Source organism: Metopolophium dirhodum, chromosome 5 (genome assembly GCF_019925205.1).
Source record: "Metopolophium dirhodum isolate CAU chromosome 5, ASM1992520v1, whole genome shotgun sequence".
NCBI lineage: Eukaryota > Metazoa > Arthropoda > Insecta > Hemiptera > Aphididae > Metopolophium > Metopolophium dirhodum.
This window is the reverse complement of record NC_083564.1, coordinates 9,396,302-9,416,341: the sequence shown is the minus strand read 5'-3', so window position 1 is coordinate 9,416,341 and position 20,040 is coordinate 9,396,302. Positions and strand designations below refer to the sequence as shown.

General features: G+C 28.6%; 1 protein-coding gene across 2 annotated transcripts in view; it reads right to left on the bottom strand.

Annotated features, from left to right (window-relative positions):
* LOC132944469 (lachesin-like) overlaps positions 1 to 20,040 on the bottom strand; it is a 130,565-nt gene that overhangs the window by 47,925 nt on the left and 62,600 nt on the right. For both annotated transcript variants that reach the window (XM_061013831.1, XM_061013832.1), the window contains 3 exons: positions 15,974 to 16,181; positions 10,693 to 10,854; positions 4,736 to 4,864 (listed from right to left, as the gene is read on the bottom strand). In XM_061013831.1, coding sequence (XP_060869814.1) covers positions 4,736 to 4,864; positions 10,693 to 10,854; positions 15,974 to 16,181 — 499 coding nt within the window. The remainder of the gene's footprint in view (positions 1 to 4,735; positions 4,865 to 10,692; positions 10,855 to 15,973; positions 16,182 to 20,040) is intronic.

Here is a 20,040-nt window from a genome sequence, read left to right as displayed (position 1 = left end):
TGAGTTGCTGTGGAGAGTCATTCATAGAAAGTTTAGAGGAGCGAGAGGGAAGACTTAGAATTAGAATAAATAAATTATTAAATGAAAACACGGTCGTGAGCACGCTTGGCAAATCACCCTATATACGTCAATAAATTCCAATAGTCGTCAAAAAATACTGCAGCAATTTCACAAAGTGGTCAGTAAACTTCTTCAATGAATATAATAAAAGCAAAACCAACCCAAATAAATACATTAACGTTGATCGTATAGTTTAGTCCCCTTGAGACGAGGTATTTCAAAAATTGAAAAGTTCATATGGTGTAGTAGCTAAATGTAAACCCAAAAGTCAAAATGATGACGAACAAAACGCCAGACGTCATCTTCTGTAAATCACTTTAGCATTGGTTATTAATTAGTTATAAAGTTAATTCAGTCCAATATAATATTATATAATACATATTATATAAACCACAGGGTACAATTATACAAAAACCACAGTATAATTAAAATAAAGATATCATTGTATTTATTCGTTTAAATCAAACTCATATTGTATTATAATTATACAATATTATGATCATGAGATTCATTTAAATCGAAAAAAATATTTATTCTTATTTCCTTTTTTATTATAATAATATAGATTGCACAAAATTACTTTCTTAGTTGATAAAGCCAACTAGGTACCCTTAGCATAAGTTATTTACAGGTACAATAATTATTTCATTTTTTAACGATCTTAATATGATATGCATATTATCTCTTCATTGATAATTAAATTGTCACTAGAATTCGGTTAACTCTTCGTCGTTTAATATTTAAATCAAAAACGAATATTTTCTTAAAAGCGTGTAAAATTAATTTTCGAAACTTGGGGAATAATAATCAAATGCGTGAACTAAAAGTTTTCACGTGACCTATGACTAATTTCGTGCCATTTGCAAGTGTTGCGTTTATGGAAGTTAATTGGTATTAAATTATGGGTGTGGCATATAATTTGTAGCTCACCGGTTGATGTTGTTCAATAATATTATATAATATTCGGTAAAATTCGATTAAGATTATTTTAAATACTGCATAATAAATTATGATAGGTACCTATAACACCTTTGATATAAGTCGTTACGAATCCGAATTTTTTAATTACTAAAACGAAGGGTTATAAATATCGAGTTGATCACATACAATTGAAATTTAATTTATTGATTTTTCGTTTGTATCAAAATATACAAGGCTGAAGGCAATTACAATGAATAATCTAGTTAGAAGTAATAAAGAGATAAAATGCAAACATACTTTGGAATCAACAAAATATTCAAATTTAAAATCGCTTCGCAGAGAAAAGTTGTCAAGTTCCAAAAAATAGCTATAGATTCACGAATTAACGAGACACAGGTGGGTTTAGCTCAACACTTGGACAACATCAGTTTTGGAATTTAATTTTATAGAAAATATATATTTTATACATTTTCTATTATTCCTGGATCAAACTGGATCTTAATCTAATAATATAATAATATGTCAAAATTATTATAATATTGTAATTATTTGTAACGATGCAAAATAACTAATAAAACCACTTTCATATTATTTTTTTTTCTAGGTATTGATTTATTTTTCATCTTTCGAAAATTATTACCATCAATTATAATACGGTGTATACTTTCTATCATTTGTTAGGTATTGTAAAATATTATCACTGTGAAACTTCCGAACATTATGATATATTTATGCATTTATGCCAAACTGTGTCACGCCTTAAATTTTCCATTTTTTTTTTTTTTTGTTATATTTTTATTTTTTGTTGGAAACAAGAAAAGTTTTTAAAGTGAATTCTTCATTTTTATATTTATCATAATTTAACAACGTACTGTGAATTTACACCAAATTAATAAGTTTTAAAAATAATATTCTACAGTTCTAGAAAAAATAACATTGGTAGGTATTTTTTTTCGATGTTGCAAATTAAATAATGAAGTATTGAATTCGTAAGAGTTGTATTCCACAAAACTGTTTTAACTTTTGAGTTTATAGTCTTACCATGTATTTGTAAGTTTGTATACATTTATTTTAAATTGATTAATTAGTTTATTAGTTTAATTAAAAATTACCACTTTTCTAACTGTTAACTGTTAGGTACCACGTAGAATTTAATATTATTTTTACGAGATTATTAAACAAAATTATAATACTCATAATTTATTGTTGACAACATATTTATTTTCCATCGGTATTTTATTTGTAACTATAATGTAGGTTATTATACAATAAATGACTTAAATAATAATAATAATTAAAAAGAAACATAAACAATCAACAGTTGTCGCTCTCGGTTTATTGACTTGACTGTAGTTTTACATTATTTACTATTCAAAACTATAGTAATAGAGTTTGTTTCAACCATATAGTAATAATACGTGTTGATTTCAATTTCATATATTGTTTCGAAATCATTGTAAAAATGGTCAGAAATTTAAATAACATAATATTCGCTCGTTGTGAAATATCCTTTTTGGAGTGATTTGCGAAATGGATGTATTTCGACGTCGTTCGGTACCCACCAGACAAACGGCGGTGGAATTTTTGCAAAACAAATTTATGCCAATACTCGTTGGAAACACATCACCATTAGTCGCGTGCAATCGTTTATATACATGGGGTCTGTGCGTACGCAACAACGATGGTGTGATACACCCACCTACACACACACACACACACACACACATACACACACACACACACACACACAATGTGTACAAGATGTTTATTATTACACCCGTCTAACGTTCGCGTGACTTCGCACCCACCAGACAGACAGGCAGTTCATTAAAACCGGCGTCGCACACACGTGTATAATATACGGAGCCGATGTGTGCGTTTTAATTGAGGTTACACGGACAAGCTAAAAGTTTTCCCGGAGAGGGTTTCAATTTTCTCGCGGTCCGAATTCGTCGTTGTTACGACTATACACACTACGAGGCACGCGCGGGAGGCAAACCGGCGGCGCGGCGAACAAAATAAAAACAATAATAATAATAATAATAATAATAACAGGCTCCATAATGTATAGTGTTGCAATGATTATTGTTATCGTTATTATTACACGTCCCCGTCCCCGATTTGGCAGCTCCCGATGACGAGATTCGCTCTCGTCGGATACAACAATGGCGGACCACGTTTTGCCCGAAAGAGTCCGTGTAGATATTTTCATCCCCCTACCCCCTCGGCGCCCCGTCTGCAGTCTCGTGCGTTGGCGAGACACAAAGACACCGATGATGTCGTTATTGCTTCCGGCTTGTCGACTTGCAGCGTATTATTATTGTCTTTTTTTCCCACTGCCATTGTTCGACAGCCACCGACATTGTGTAACCGCGATCGGCGAGAATTATTTCGGATTCGGTGTTTGGATACTATATATTATTATTATTAAAATAATAGCTGATATTCTACGGTCGGCAAAACCAATCGAATGTGTAGCTCTCGGGTCGCACGCGTGTGCTACCCAATAATAAATGATAATATTGTATTAATAATATTATTATACGAATATTATTAATTTGTTTGCACGACACGCTTCGTTAATCGTTCAGCCTCTAACGTATTAATATTGTTTTCAAGTAGCGTTTTTATCATTGATAATAAAAACCAAGATAAACGCGCAAATGCGCAATAACTAATGAAACCGTTCACCGGGAAAATGTTCAAAGTTCTATTTTAATTAATTATTTAACTGCTGAATATTAGATAGGTCAGGTATATGCGTACAGTGTTATGATATCTTACGAAAAAGTAAGAAAAAAAATTGGTTTCGTGGAAAGCTTAAATCGGAATACTCGTGAAATATTCAGTTTATTGCCTATATAAAAAAAAAAGAAAAACGAAAAACAGTATTCTGGAGTGGGATTTTTTTTAGGATAATATTATAAAATCTTTTTGTTGTTCACCTTGGATGTGAAAATAAAACGCAAAGATACTATTAGTTTTGTTCACAAAGTATTGAATAATATTTTGAACAGTCAAGGACGTTATAATATATTTTACGCGCGCTCGTGTGCGTTATATTTAATAAATTACAAACCCATCAAGTCTTGCATGTTTCTCGTCTTCGAAATTAATTTCTACTGGTATGCGCTCTTATATTACTGGTATTAATTTTGCATTATATTGTATAAAATATGTACAGAAGTGTATATTGTTAAGAAAATAAATAATACAAAATTCTACCTTTGATTGGTGATTAGGAGGTATTGATACAATCTTTTGAGTTATTATTAATAACAAACATATTTTAATAATATTCAACGTAGGTACCAACTTATTAATGCATTCCATTATATTAAAATATAATTAATAATCAATCCAGTGTTCTATTCGGACGCCACGGCGATGCCATTTCAAAATTAAAAACGGAACATCAATATTGAACCAGATTTTTATCGACGGAATAATTATTATTTATATAATTATTACAAGTGTTGCATTATACCGACCAGTTTTGTCGTAATTTATCATAATTTTGATACTCGGATACTAATTTACTTATTTGATTAAATGTATATTAATTATTTAAAGGGCCTCATGTCCAACAGTACAATAATCCAAACGATAATATTTTATAACAGAGCGCACCAAGACGAAACCTCGATGGACTGAATTAATAAAATAACTAATTATCTACAGTTTTCAATAATATTACAATAACTGTTACAAAGTTTAAAAAATAATTACGAAAGTCGTCTGAACACGCGCTTACATTCAATGTCGAGAACGATTCTTTTGCTGACCGACGGAGGAATGCCATTAGATGCGATGCACAAATAAGATCCCATGTCAGCTCTGCTGACTTTGGTCAGGTTCAGGACATTGCCGTGCTGCTTTTCGACTGTAAAAAAAATATGCGTAAACGGTAAAAAAATGTTATTAATATTATCACAAAACATGATTATTACGATAAGAGCAAAAGTTAAGAGTGTCGTTTCTAAATATTTATGTGTTCAATTATCTAAATGTAATTTCTGTGGGCTGCGTACCCCTGCACCAGACGCAGGCATTATTGTCCCGGAAGATAGTGGTTTTAATAAATAATATTGCTTCAGTCTTGTAAAATATAGTATCATGTGTGTACTATACAATACAAAGAGGACGCCTATTATGTCATAACTATTATTATTATTATTACTATTACTATATTATTAGGACCCGCAAGTATAAACTGTTGCACTATAAAACCCGCCATAAAATATGTATATACATTTGCGTCTAACATTCTAAAGTGTTAACTTTAATTATTATCTCTGATACAGTGATACCTATAATATTATGTTTTTTTACTCACATAAAATACGTGCAAATACTTTCAAAAAATACTTGATGCATGGATATTATAACGACGTTTTGAGTTGTATAAAAGTTAAAGATTTTTATACTATAATGTACGTACATCAAAATATATCAATCAGAATTATTATATTAATGGTTTAACAAATAGCAGCTCTTATTTTAAAACTAAAAACGACCATATATAATACTTATGAGACAGCAGTGAAACATTTTTAGTTCATAAGATTTTCGTAACATATAATATTATATTATAATTAAATACTATTTTTAAAAGCAAGGAAGAAATCAAACAGATAATAGTGTTGTTGTTTAAAAACTTTATGTGGAATGCTTTGTTATTAGTAACAAATAAGTAATAAGTCTAATGAAAATATAATTTTCTAAGTGTGTCATTGTAGGTCAAAGCTATATTATATAAGTCAAGTGAACTACTTCATTCGACCAAACATTATATTCATTTAAATATAATGTCTTTGAATAAAGTGACTGTGTAAAATATTTGAAGTAGAAATGAAATAACTAATCCAAATTATGTTAGTATGACGACTTTAATTTACATTTTGGCTACGCGATGCACTACTTATCTAAATGAACACTCTCGAATTAACCGAATTATGGAGGGAAATAATATAAACAAACAATTTTATTAGTTTTATTTCTTACGCTTGTTTTACCGAATGGTTTTTTTTTAAATGAGAAAGAAAAAGAAAATTATATCATCGGATATAGAAGAGTTGGTATAATAATATACAAAAAAAAAATGTAAATACTGTAAGTACTTCTAATAGTCTTAACCTTAAGACACGCAGCTTGTAAATGGAATAATTTTGTGTTAGCTATGAAAATATGACGGTTTTTCGACCTTTAATTGTTCAGTTGAACATTTACGAGCATAATATTGAAAATAACTTACGTAGTGCGTACGCGTGTGATGTTTGTTTGTAAATATTGTATCGATAACATGTCAATTTATTTTGTCTTGACAGTTAACAAGAATGAAATTGTTAAACGGGTATTTCGGCAGAAACCTTACTCTGTTGATCTCATTAATTCATCGGTGCTACGTGTGGGGCCAATGAAGTGCATCCAAAAAATTGATTTATCTTTCTAACATCCAAACCAATCACGAAGCTGTCACGCCGATTGAAACTGTCGGAGACAATTCAATTCTACGGATTCGTAATCTAATTTTATATGTAGGAAAACCGCACAACCGCGTATCCCTTGCACTTATTTTACATCAACCTACTTGTAAACTAATCCCATAAACTTTACCTTCAGGGAACACTTAATGTTACATCACATGACTTAAACTTTGTAGTTATTTTTTTTATGATTTGTTGTTATTGTATTATATATACTACTATGTGCGTGTATGTATATACAAACCGAGTATATCAGCGATTAACCGCATCGCAAAACTTAACTTTTTCAGCGTCCATTAGCAAAATATACAGAAAAAAAAATACGTTGATAAACTTTCATCGTAAAATCTCACTTTCGACGGAGACTCTCTTTTTTTTTGCATTCCTTGGAGTATAATATAATTTTTCACATAAAAGACTTTACTAAGAAACGACACGGAAAAATGAATGCCTAACCAACTGCCCTGGAGTGACACTAAAGGTAAATAATCGTCGATTAGGGACGACGTTTTAGAAGTAAAACCTCTATTCAACGGGAGTTCGACAATAAAATACAATACATTAAATTGTGACGTTCTTTGGTAAATTAATAATTAATCGTAAGCATTTAGAGTACTTAGCATTAAATAACTTTGTGTTGCTTAGTTGTTATAAATAGTGTTTACTCAAACAATCAAAATACAATTTTGTATACCAACATAATGTACGAGTTGAACGAAAGATACACACAACATTGATAGACACCTAATCATTGGCATAGTTGAAGAACCTAGCCAACCACAAAAACCCATCAACGCAGACACCAAATGAAACGGTGTTTGAAAATAAATCCAAAAGAAGATTTCTGTCAATACTTATCTATTTCTTTGGAATATTGAAAAGTGAGAACCAAGTTGTTGTTTCAATAATATTAAAGCGATCATCTCGGCACACTATTTGCTTTCTCTCTCTGGACATGGCCCGTGCAGCATATCAAATTTGCGTTCATAAGAACCAGTCATATGTTGTTACCTTGGACATTAATGTGAATTAATCTGTCATCAGACTTAAATTTAAGAACAATATATTTGTTTGAACTTTATATTTTTTGAGATATTTTTATTTTTCTGCGAAATATGAGCTTTTTTAGAATAACTTCCACACACATAACTTAGATATTGAATCAAAATATTATGAAAACACTGCTAGTGTCCCCAACTCCAAGTTTATAGCTACTAAAATCCACTCTTGTATTAAAACTTGCAACACATGATTGGTTCTGGTGAACGAAAATGTCCTATATTTCGTATGAGTTGGTACACAAGTAGTGAGCTGAAATTATCATCTTAATATAATAATATTTTAAGACGGCGCTTTGTGTATGCAATTTCGCTACAATTTTCGTTAAAAGTAAAATAATAATATTATGACGCGTGGTGTGTAAATTAAAAAGCTATTATACAAAAATAATGTCAAAAACGTCAAAATAAATATTATAAACTATCACGTCATACTTAATACCTACTGAAACAAATTTATTAGAATATAAAAATAAATGTGCAAATAAAAATGACCACATCATTACTGTTTTAGTATTTGGAGAAGTACCTACAAGTAAAGGATCGCTCATCATTTTTAACAGCATCAAAATATTTGTGGACCTTTGGTTATTTGCTTTATTAATTTTTATAACTTAATCTATATTATGCATATAGTAACTACACATAATAATATTTATAAATGTAACATGACATAGGCAATAATATCATTGATTATGAATACTGATATTATTTAGTATTCATAATCAATGGTAATATCCATGTATTTTAAAACAAAGATATAACGTATCTAAGTGATCTGAACGATGTATAACATATTGTTGATAAAATATGACGTATTCCTTACTGTAGGTAATAAGTTATAGTATATATAACATTATTTTTAATAGTTTTAAATTATTTTGACATCGATATTGGTACGTCAAATACGATTTAACCAAATATCGTTGTTCATGTAGAGCAGGTTCATTGAAAAGTTTTAAAAGCTCCACCATCAACAATGGACAACATATCGTTGAAAAAAACTCAAGTAGATGTTCAACTTTTACGGTACATATTAGTATTACTAAACATGCCAAAAGAAGAACTCATAGAAATATCAAATAATTCTGAAAATACTGACCAGTCAAGATTCACTTCGTCAAGACGAAATAATGATACAGGGTATGGCGAATGTAATCAGCAAATACCGAAGTATAAGACGGAAACTTCACATATTAAAAACAGCTCGAAGTAAACATATTAATTATTTCTCAAGTTAGGGGCTGGAACCATAATGATTTTATCGGTTTGGGTTTAGGTTTTGGTTCTCAAAAATCCAAAATTTCTGTTTCGATTCTGGTTTTGGTTTTCAAAAATATAAAATTTCGGTTTCGGTTTTGGTTTTGATTAATACCGGTTTTAACTCTTTATGTTTGACTTTTGCTTTTTATCAATTAAGTGATGTAGAAAAAAATTAACATACCTCTATTTAATGGCAGCCGGAAGGTATTATTTGTAATTAAGTGTACCCATTCCAGAGTTTAGTTAATATAATACCATTAACACTAAAACTATAAAAGATATACTATTATATTCAATAATTTACTGACTGTTTACGGAATACCATTGAATTCTAAACAATGTAAGATTTAAAAAAAAACATTACTGGCATATAATACGTATATTGTATACGACTAGCAAAACCTAAACTATAATTAAACTATATTTAAACTATATTTATTTAAAACATAACTAGGTATCCACTATACCTATCTATTTTATTAGTTAACAATATTCAAATTTTTAACTAATAGACGATGCCCACATTAGGTATTTAATATTATAACTGCAGCCATGCAGGCATATTATTTAGGGAACAATTATAGGACAACTTACTCTGAAACACTTATAAACGTACAAATTGTTATTATTTTTAGAAATTCTACATTAGTTATTGCGTATTACGATTTGCGATTCAAAAATAATTGAACGCAGGTAGGTACCGGGCTTGTTATATATTACATGGAAATTAGAATTTGGATTTTTGGAATTTGTTTTATGACAATTCATGTTGTACACATAATAATATTCTTATTTCTTAGCATTGATAAACTTTTATAGATCTATGATCTTATAATTATATGTTATTACTAATAAGTAGTGTTAGGTAACTAACTTTAGATACTATAGATAAAATATCTATTTGATTTTGGAACCGAAAAAAAACCAAATTAACCTTTATATCAAAATATAGGTTTCGGTTCTTAAAAAATGTATTTTAGGGTTCCGGTCCGTTTTCGGTCCCAAGATTTTCAAAAGGTTTCGGTCCAAAACCGGTCAATTTCTATACGGTTCCAGTTTCTGTCTCAAATACTATGTTATGTAACGTATTGTAATGTCACATAAATACTACAATATTGTGTCTTATGCATAAAGATACACATGCTTGTATATAGAATATTATAATAATAAAATATTATATTAATAAGGGTGTGCTAGTTGCTGTTTCAAATGTCGATCGGGAAAAATCAAATTTCAGAAAGTAGTTTATTAGTTACATTATTTACATTTATATAGACGAGCGGAGTAGTGGACCAAGTGAAATCTCTGTACCACTCCACTCCGTTTATCAGAACTATAAATATTTACTTATAATTCATATACAATGTATATAAATATCAAAATACCTACTTCAAAAAATAATTTTCTTTAAAATATGGAATTAAACAATCATGTTATCGTTAAATAAAATTAAACAATTGTATTAATATTAATGAATAAAATAGAGAAAAAATATATATTTTTTTAGAATACCGTTGTTTTTAAACGACTTATAAACTATGGAAAAGAAAATATTTTGAAAAAATTGAATTGTTTTTGAAAATAATGAGTGCCTTACAACTGTAAATGGATCAACCTATATTATATTTAATTAATTACTTAGTAAACTCACCCTTACACTATTTAACTATGTGTTGACTTTGTGTTTAGGCAATATGTGAGGAGGCAAAGTGTCAACAACAGAAACCTTTTAGACGAATTCGATCAAACAATGGCGGAGTCAAATAATAAATATAAATAAATAATTAATACAAATTATCGATGTGTAAATATTAAATAAATAATAGTTTTTATTTACAGAAGTCAACGTTTAAATCGTGAAAATTATACTATCTAAATATGTGTACTGTTTTTTTTCTTCTTACCTTTTTTCCTTCTGTCCACTGTTATGTTGAATCCATTTTCTCTTTTCCACACAATTCTTGGTTCCGGATTACCTTTTGCTTTGCACGTAAGTGATATATTGAGACCTTCTCTCACAGCTACGGATGAAGTGGAACTTTCATCATCCACAATGTTTGGTGGCACTGTCAACATGTAATTGATTAACTTGCTCTATTAATTCTTATCAATATGATTGGAAAAAAATTTGCACAGTATATACAATTATAGGAGTATAGGAACTCTTCTCACATTACTCGCGCTTCGGGCGCTGAATAGTATAGTAACGCGTATGTTATAGTGCACAAGAGGTAAAATGAAAAAAACAAAACAGAAAACCACCTGACTAACCGATTATTTATAATATAATATTAAATAGATATTATTTATAATTTCTCGTATTAATATTTAAGAAGGATCAAACGAAGTATTTTCCGCTTATCGAAATTATAGTACCTAAATACATCATAATTATATTATATACACTTTACTTGTCTTTATAAATTGCGTCGTTTTTTTTCTTCAAAATATCATGTATCCACGTATTACAAAATTCTAACGAAGATCTTATTATTTTATGATAAAATATTAAAAGAATAAAAAAGAGTAGATTCATATATTCTCTAATATTAATTTAGAATTAAACAATAGCTTATAAATCCTCAGTTTTAACAACAAATAAATGCCATCAAATATCACACATTCTATAAGTTTAGTTATATTATTTAGTTAATTGAAGTTAACAATTCATAATTTAATTTGTCCTATGACTTTTTGTTACGTTAAAAAATAATCCCTAAACGTCCGCCAATATTGATTTTGTATTTTTAACCGTTCTTTGTATTTTTGGATTTTTGTTGTCCTTAAAACCGAGCATAAAATAAATAATATTTTTATCCTAAACAAATACAACTGTTTATAACATACTTTGAACAAAAAACTATGGGAGTTATCAAACTACTGAAACTTGTTTAAATTGTGTGACACATATTCCAATCATTATATTACTATCCAATGTGTAATATTATAGGACTTACCGAAGTTAGAAACGTTATGCCCACCTACCTATGGGCATGCATTTACGGTTTAGTTTTGAAACATGTCATTTAAATAAATCCATTTGTTTTTTTGTTTAAATAGAAAGGATGAAAAATCACGCACGGTTTTAAATAAGAAATATATTGGACGCTTCGTAGCAAAGAAAGTCACAAATCATAAACAATAGGCTTATGTCAGGTATTTGACAGTCTAGAAAACGTAAGTCAATAATACATTTATGCTCCTTTATTGAAACGTCCAGTATTGTAGTAAAATCATTATTTATGTCGGTAAAAGTTTATATGAAATCCAATATGCGGTTTTTCATTATTTATTACTTGTGGACTGTGGTTAAGACTAGTGTGATACGGCAACAGTATTCAATTTTTATAAAATTTATTCAATTTATCTGGATTCATAAATCGGGATATACGATTGTTCGGGTTATTAAGATTATGGGTACTCAAATTATTTGAAATTTCGAATATTCCCAAGTTCAAACTTTTATTGTTTATAATTATTAGAGCATGAAACTTAATGGTTTCGAATATTTGTGGTAAGTTTAGATGGAGGAAGCTACAAAATTATTTCAAGATAATATAATATTTCTCAGCATATATATTATTTTACATATTTTATATAGATTTTTATAATATTAGTATACTGAACATTTTTTAAACTTGAGAACTATTTTGCAGTTTTTTATTTTCTTTTTAAAATTAATAGGTACACTAACAGCTTTTTTTTACCCATTTAAAATATTATATTTGAATGAGTATAATATGTCATATTTCTTATACAACATATATTTTTAAGTTATGTATCATCCAACTTATAATATTTTTTTCTCTAAATAACGAAATTTTGCGTAATATATCTAAAATGCATTGCGTTTTATAGAAATATGTAAGATATTTTCAAAAAGTATTTTTGCAATGTAGTTTATAATGCAATTAATGTGAAATACCAAATTATAAAGTTTGAAAAAAAATAAGGATAAGTATAGAACATTATTATCATACGAAACAAATTATAAACATTTCGGATGGCTTTTTTTTTTTTTTGTTGAAAGTGTTGAACATGAAAAATCATCTGTGACCGAGTAAAACATTTATAATAATATTCAGTACAGACGTAATCGTTATTTTCTTCCATCGATTTAAAAACTTCTCATATATGGAGCTTATATAAAAACTATACATTTTATTATGTTATATTTATTACAATATTTAACGGTAATAATGTTCCGTATAATATAAATTATTACAGACACGTTTTATAATGAGTAGTTAATGACATGAATATTAATAATAATTTGTTTGATGATAATTTAAATGTATACTATCATTGTTTTGATTAGGTAGGTACCAATATGAAAACTGTAGTGATCAAAATATAACAAACGCACGGATAGGTTTAAATTTAAATAATTATGAACAGAGACGATTCAAACATCAAAGCTTGTGCGGATTTTGATAATTTAAATTCCATAAAGAAATAATTGTCTTTAATATCATATAGACAAAGGACCACGGCGCAGTTGATTTCGCATAACTAGCATAGATTTCAAAGAATTTTGGGTAGGTACATTTAAATAATGCACGAAATGTAGCATTTATTGTGATTTTTTAGAATGCCATACGAACGAATAACAATGTCAGAGGAGAATCGAGAAGAGCGTATATAATCTTCTCTTAGAAATGTCAGTTTTATAAGAATAGAATGTAATAATAAATATTATCATTCTGTTCGCTAAAGTTATTTTTCGTCTAAATAAAGTCGATATGTTTTCGAGATAGTTTTGACATTTAACGGCCAAACATTTTGCAGTGGAATTTGAAGCTTTTATAACGATATTTTGGTCAATAATAACAAAAGTTCCATATTTTCAATGAAATAAATGTGATATATTTAAGTTGAAAATAATAACATAAAAAAAAAAAAACACTTGACTAGTAATAAATGAGATTATTTGTTTTTAATTATAAATATTGTGGAATTTGCAGCATGGAAGCATCGTTTCAGATAATCCAAAAATAGATGCAAATACATTTTTAGTCGAATTTATAATAACTATAGCCGATTATAAGTATTGTGAATTATCAATTCATTGTTATTAAAGAATAAGAAACTACAAAACGTTCGAAGGAATACAAAATGTGTAATCAGACATTGAATAACGTGAAATCCAAAGTCTAAACTCACTTGTATTTTAATTATTATGGGTATATATTTTTCTATATAGATACCAGTATAATGCATAACTAAAAATTATATTAAAATTAAGTAGTTTTGATAAATTTCATATTGTTTTTTGGTTTAACAGCTGGTTAATCAACTATTTTTTTGTGTTCTTATTAAAATAAATTAAATAAAGAAACGTAAACAGTTTATTAAAATTAATTACATACATTTTAAGTTGCTTGGCTTACTTGTTTAGCGTCTAAAGTTTAATTGGTTTGAAATATTTATCTTTTGTTTTATAATTAACTCAATTACCTTTATTGCACAACAAGTCAATCTTTATTATGTTTTTCTGAAGCATTTATCACTTTTTCATGTCTTATAATTCAACTACACATATTTGTGGTTTATTTTAAAAGTAAAATATTTTATATTCAATACAATTAAATAAAAATATTATAACTTCAAGTAGGTAGGCTTTTATAGTTAGTACATTAAAATCATATTGCGTTAAAAGTTAACTGTATTAAAAATAAATTATGTTTTATTGTTTTATATGTATAATTTGAATACGCGATCGTGATAAATATTTGGTTGAATAAATATGAATACAACGCTTATTCGTGCATTTTAAAAATTAGTAAACTCAAATTTCTTATCAGTATTTTTTTTTTACTCAATTGTTAAACCAATTGTTTTATGCTTGGAACTATAGGTACCATAAGTGCACAATAATTATGCGCAAAATTTGTTTCTCGCATCACCACACGTGTCTAGCCCACTTTAATCATCGGCTTTGTCATGTCTAACAAATTGAGATAACCCTATTTCAAACTCAAAAATAAATGTATATTTAAATATTTTTAACAGATTTTACGCATTCTTCTTTTTAAATATTTTAGAAATTGAAACAAAATATTTTCGTGCGGATAATAGTAATGACTAATGAACATTTTTAATCCTGTTATTTTTAAATTAGATATAGTTAATTCATTATAACAATTCATGTTTACCGGTAAGTTTTATTTTTTCTTGTCGAATATCTTAGAACCATCTATGATTCTAGCTTTAACAACATTATATATAGTTCTATACTCAAATAATTTATTGTATTTGAGTTTTTATTTTTGCTTTTAGGCGATATCAACAAAGATATTATATAGCTAATCTTTACTATTACGGTTCAAGATATTATAACGTTTATTCGTAAATAAATCTGAGGATAAAAAACTTGTTTAACTTTTTTTTAGTATTATAGAGAAATAAAGTGGAGTCATTGGATTACATTGAAGTGCATAATCCATCCAAAGAGCTCGTGTATTTTTAGTTGAGTTTTTTTAAAACTATTTTCGTTCAAACGCCGCTGAATGATATAGTGAAAACTATATAAGAGAAAAAAATGGGATTTGCTGTTCTAAAATATTATAATCGGCTTTGCCGGACAGTCCGGTGCAGGTGGGAAAAAATTAGACCGGAATTTTAAGCCAGTTCTGGGGATTTTTTTAATTAAATTTTATCTCCATTCCCCCGCAATCCTCATTACCAAAAGTATATTAAATTATGTATATGCGCGTAGTAGGCAATATAGCCTAAACTTGCGGGCACGGTTATATTGTTATGAGTTCTGATATGATGATGATTTTTTTTAAATGCAATCGATGGTCTCCCGTGAATACAAAACAAAATATTCAGGTTTAGTATCGCTGTTAAGCGAATCTCTTAGGCCACTCGGCTGTTAAAAAATTAGAATGTTTTTCTTAGGGATTAAAGTATAACAATAATAATAATAAAAAAATAATAATCAAATATCCGATGTGCATTAATAATAATATTGGCTTGACGAAAAGTTGACCATGATCGGTAAGGTGGAAAAATAAAGTAAAATATGATTATACTGGCCGTCGATTTTTTTTTTTTGCTCCCGGACAGATAATATTATTATAATTGTTAGGTATAGAACCGTGACATTTTAACGAATAAAAAATAATTGTTCGGTATTCCTACGCCACTATAATATTATTATTTACGTATATCCGCACTCACCGACCACCTGAAGATAACCGACTTGACTGATCATGGGGTCGGTGTTAACTTGGCACATGTAAATACCCTTGTCCGACGCTCTCACGCCGTTGATGTTCAGCATCCACGTCTTCTGGCCATCATGAGACATGCTGAATCTGGGTATTCGGGCGATGACATGTTTGTGCACTGCGAGTATCATCTTCCGATCGATGTGGATCCAGGCGACCTGTAAGTCATCATAATATGTATCACGACGTAAGATGGAGGTAGTTGTGTAAATAAGTCTACACTGGTATCATGCGTATTATACCAATATACCGAAAGTAAAGTAGGAGGTATAAAAAATTATGTTAAGAGGCCTGGTAATCGTTTTTTTTTTAATTTTCTGTAATTCTATAAAATTATTTATATATTATGTGATCAGCTGATTCAACTGAAAAACGTGTATTTATTTATCGAGAGTTACTTTTAGTAATCGTTATTCAAAGTACAATAAACTATGATATTAAATTTCGTTTACATACAAAATATATAATAATATAATAATATCATGGTCAATTTTATCCTAAACATAATATCCTATTAACCCACGGAATAGGTTGATTGTATACGTTGTAGATACTCAATGAAATAAATAACGTTTCCATAACTATATAGTTAGGGCAAGTACAGCAGCAATTGCAATGTATCCGTGTACAATGCGATTTAGTTTATCAATATAATATTATATTACTTATTCCATACATTGGACATAGTATCATTTGTATTTTATTATAGGATTTGAAGGATTCTAAATCCCATCGGCTCTTCAAAGCGTACCTGTGATACAACAACGCAACTATTATAAAAGCAGAGGAAGATGTTACATAGGTATTCAATTTACTGCTTTTAGAAACAACGTCGGTAAAATTAATTTTCTCGAGATTTTTCATTTTTGGAAAATCTGTTTTAATAATATTTTTCGTAAATAGTAAAAACATAATATATCAATACTAAAATCTACCATGTTATTTTACACTTTTTGAACTCAAGTATTAAAACCAGAGGATGTTCATTTTGGGTGCACAAAAAGTGTTTGCTTATTAATATATATATATATATTTTTTTTAATTTCCAGATGCTTATAATCTTATACAAAGGCACAACTCTTTGTAATAAATAAAATTTAATTTTAAGTATACCTTAGAGATAATTTGTTTCTTGCCGAAATGTTGCTGTTGTTTTTTTTCTTATTATTATTATTACAGGCTATGCAGAAACCTCCTGCCTGCGGCAATTTAATTTGCACACCTTCCCCTTTCTATACTCTCCCAAAAAAAAAAAATGTTTCTCTATCTTTTAATTGATTATGTTCACGGGTACTAATAGCGAAGTAAAAGAGCAAAAGGATGTTGGATAATTACTTTTATTAACGAAGCGAAGACCTTCAGTGGAAAAAACCATTTCCCACTTTTTTTAAAACATTTTTTATTAAAAATAAGAAATAATAAAAAAAATAAAAAATCTGTTGGTTAAAATGATGGGTTATTTTAAATATTTATACTGGGTCAACATATTTTCTTAGACGTTATAATCTTAATGTATTGTAATTTTTTTCATGAAACACAATAGTACCTAAGGATAATAGTTTTAATTGAAACTGTATAGAACACAAATGAACGCACCAATTTTCAGACCGAATTCCAACCTCGGAACAATTATGCCCACACCTCGTGGCACAAAATATTATATGGTAAAGATCAGTTAATTATTATCAATCGCACTTTACCTCGAATCCACTGTATCCAAATGTGCATAATGTCCAGACGCACATTCTATACCTATTATCATTATTAATCTTGGTAATGTTTCGAGTCCTATATAAAATCTATTTATTTAATACATCAAGTTACAAAAGAAACCAAGTCTTATAAATTTAAGTCCTATGAAATGTTGTTCCATAAAAAAAAACATCAATTATTATATAAGATTATAGAACATTTTTAAAAAAAAACTTGAAAATGCGTATAAAAATTACAATATTAGATACTAAAATGATAAATTAGTTGCCAATGCTTTTCAAAATTCTTACACGCAAACAGATTTACAAAAAACACATCGAGCATACACCATGGATAGCTGCTGGAAGTGAATAGCAGGTAAGACCTATATTTAAAATTAAAACAATTTCACGATAACGGCATGTAATAATACGATTGTAAAAATTTTCAAAATTTAAGTTTAACACCGATGTTAAGTTAGATTATAGAACTTTATTTACACAGGACTCAACCTTTTATAATGAATAATTTCTGTAGAGCTTCGGACCCAAATTCATTATTATTCAATATATTTCCATGTATAGGTACTGTGAGTTCACATTGACATATTCCGCGGTAATATTATACGAACATTGAATCTCATTATGGAAATGAATAGAAATGTATGTTTATGGAATAAACGATATATAATGTGATATATGGATATCGTGATTAAATATAAATTTGATAAAAAAAAAAAATATTTTCTCGTCTTCGAATATTGTACATGCAAAAATATATATTCAATGATATCGTATAATTTCGAATAATAAATTGGTCTCAAACACGCGGTTATATTCTATTCGAGTATAATAACAATGTGAGGATGAAAGAATACGTACAAGGTACAAGTGTACAACGAAACATAATAATATGTGAACGATCGGGAAATACTTTTCCGTATACGACCACCGAGAAACCTCATTTAATTTTCCACGGGCCATCGTAAGTTTTTAAATAACAGTCCGACCGTCAGTGTATACACTATTTGGGTAGGTACAACAGTGTAATACTCAAGTCTATCTAGTCTATTACCAATAAACTGCTGCAGGTAGTTCGTTCTGGACAAAATATATATATATATAGGTTATTGAACGATTTGAACGTTGCATGTGATTGAAATTACATTGACATATACCTACGTCTGCTGTCGTGCTCAACAATTGAAATTCTACCGGAAGTCGACGTCTCCGGCCGGTCGGTCGGTGGGTTTTAATATAACTCTGACCGCCTCGAAATCATTTCGCTGACGTCATTAGAAAATAGAAAGAAATTAAAACGACGTTTAAGTGTATTACCTATCGGCGAACGGTTTAAAAAATAAAAATTCCCTCACTTTAATACTTCATAGCATTATACCTAGTGATTTAAATTATAACTATATAGTCGATAGCATTAACCTAACCTATAGGTAACCTACGTAGACATTAGAGTCGATGATGATTTTTAACTCGCTTATGCCCCGAATATTACTGCTTTATACATTTATGATGCAACATCAATAATCAACGCATTATTTTCTTCCAAGTAATAGCTATTTTACATTAATTATAACAACTTCAAGCTTCAAGAAGTTTATAATGTATGTGTCAAATGCGTACCAGCATGATATACGTTGTAGCCTTTTAGTACTTATAAATTTTTACATAAGACTACTTATTAATAATTAAATAGGTACATAAAATATTTTTAATTACACCTATTGTTGAAAGTCCTCAGTCCACAGTACAATATTATAATGCACCGTAGCATAAAATATTGTTTTGTTTAGTTAACCGGTATAGTATGCTTTTCATTAAACATAATATTAGATATGCAAACAATTAGATTGTAGTTGATTATCATAACTTTCAGATTTTGTTATGATAATGAATTATGTTACTTTTCAATGATGAAATATCTGACCATTAAATTTGCTTTACGGTCGTGTAATCACTAATCTGATAAAATTGAATTGTTACAATGGAGAATCATTTAAATGACTACTGTTGCGCTTTTCCATACAATTGTCCACGAACTCGGTAATAGTGTATAAACTATATCATGGGATAAACTTTATTAAATTATTCTGTCCTGGAATAATTGCCTTCCTATTATGAGCTATAATAATATTGAAATAAGTTTCTTTGAATAAAAAATTAACGTATAGTGTGGATAACGTCTTGACTATAACGTTAATAAAAAATACGAATAGTTACCAACATTATATTATTATTATTATTACTATCATTTAAAACGTAAATGTCTAGATGTAATCGCGTTTAATACGAATCGGAAATTCGTTTA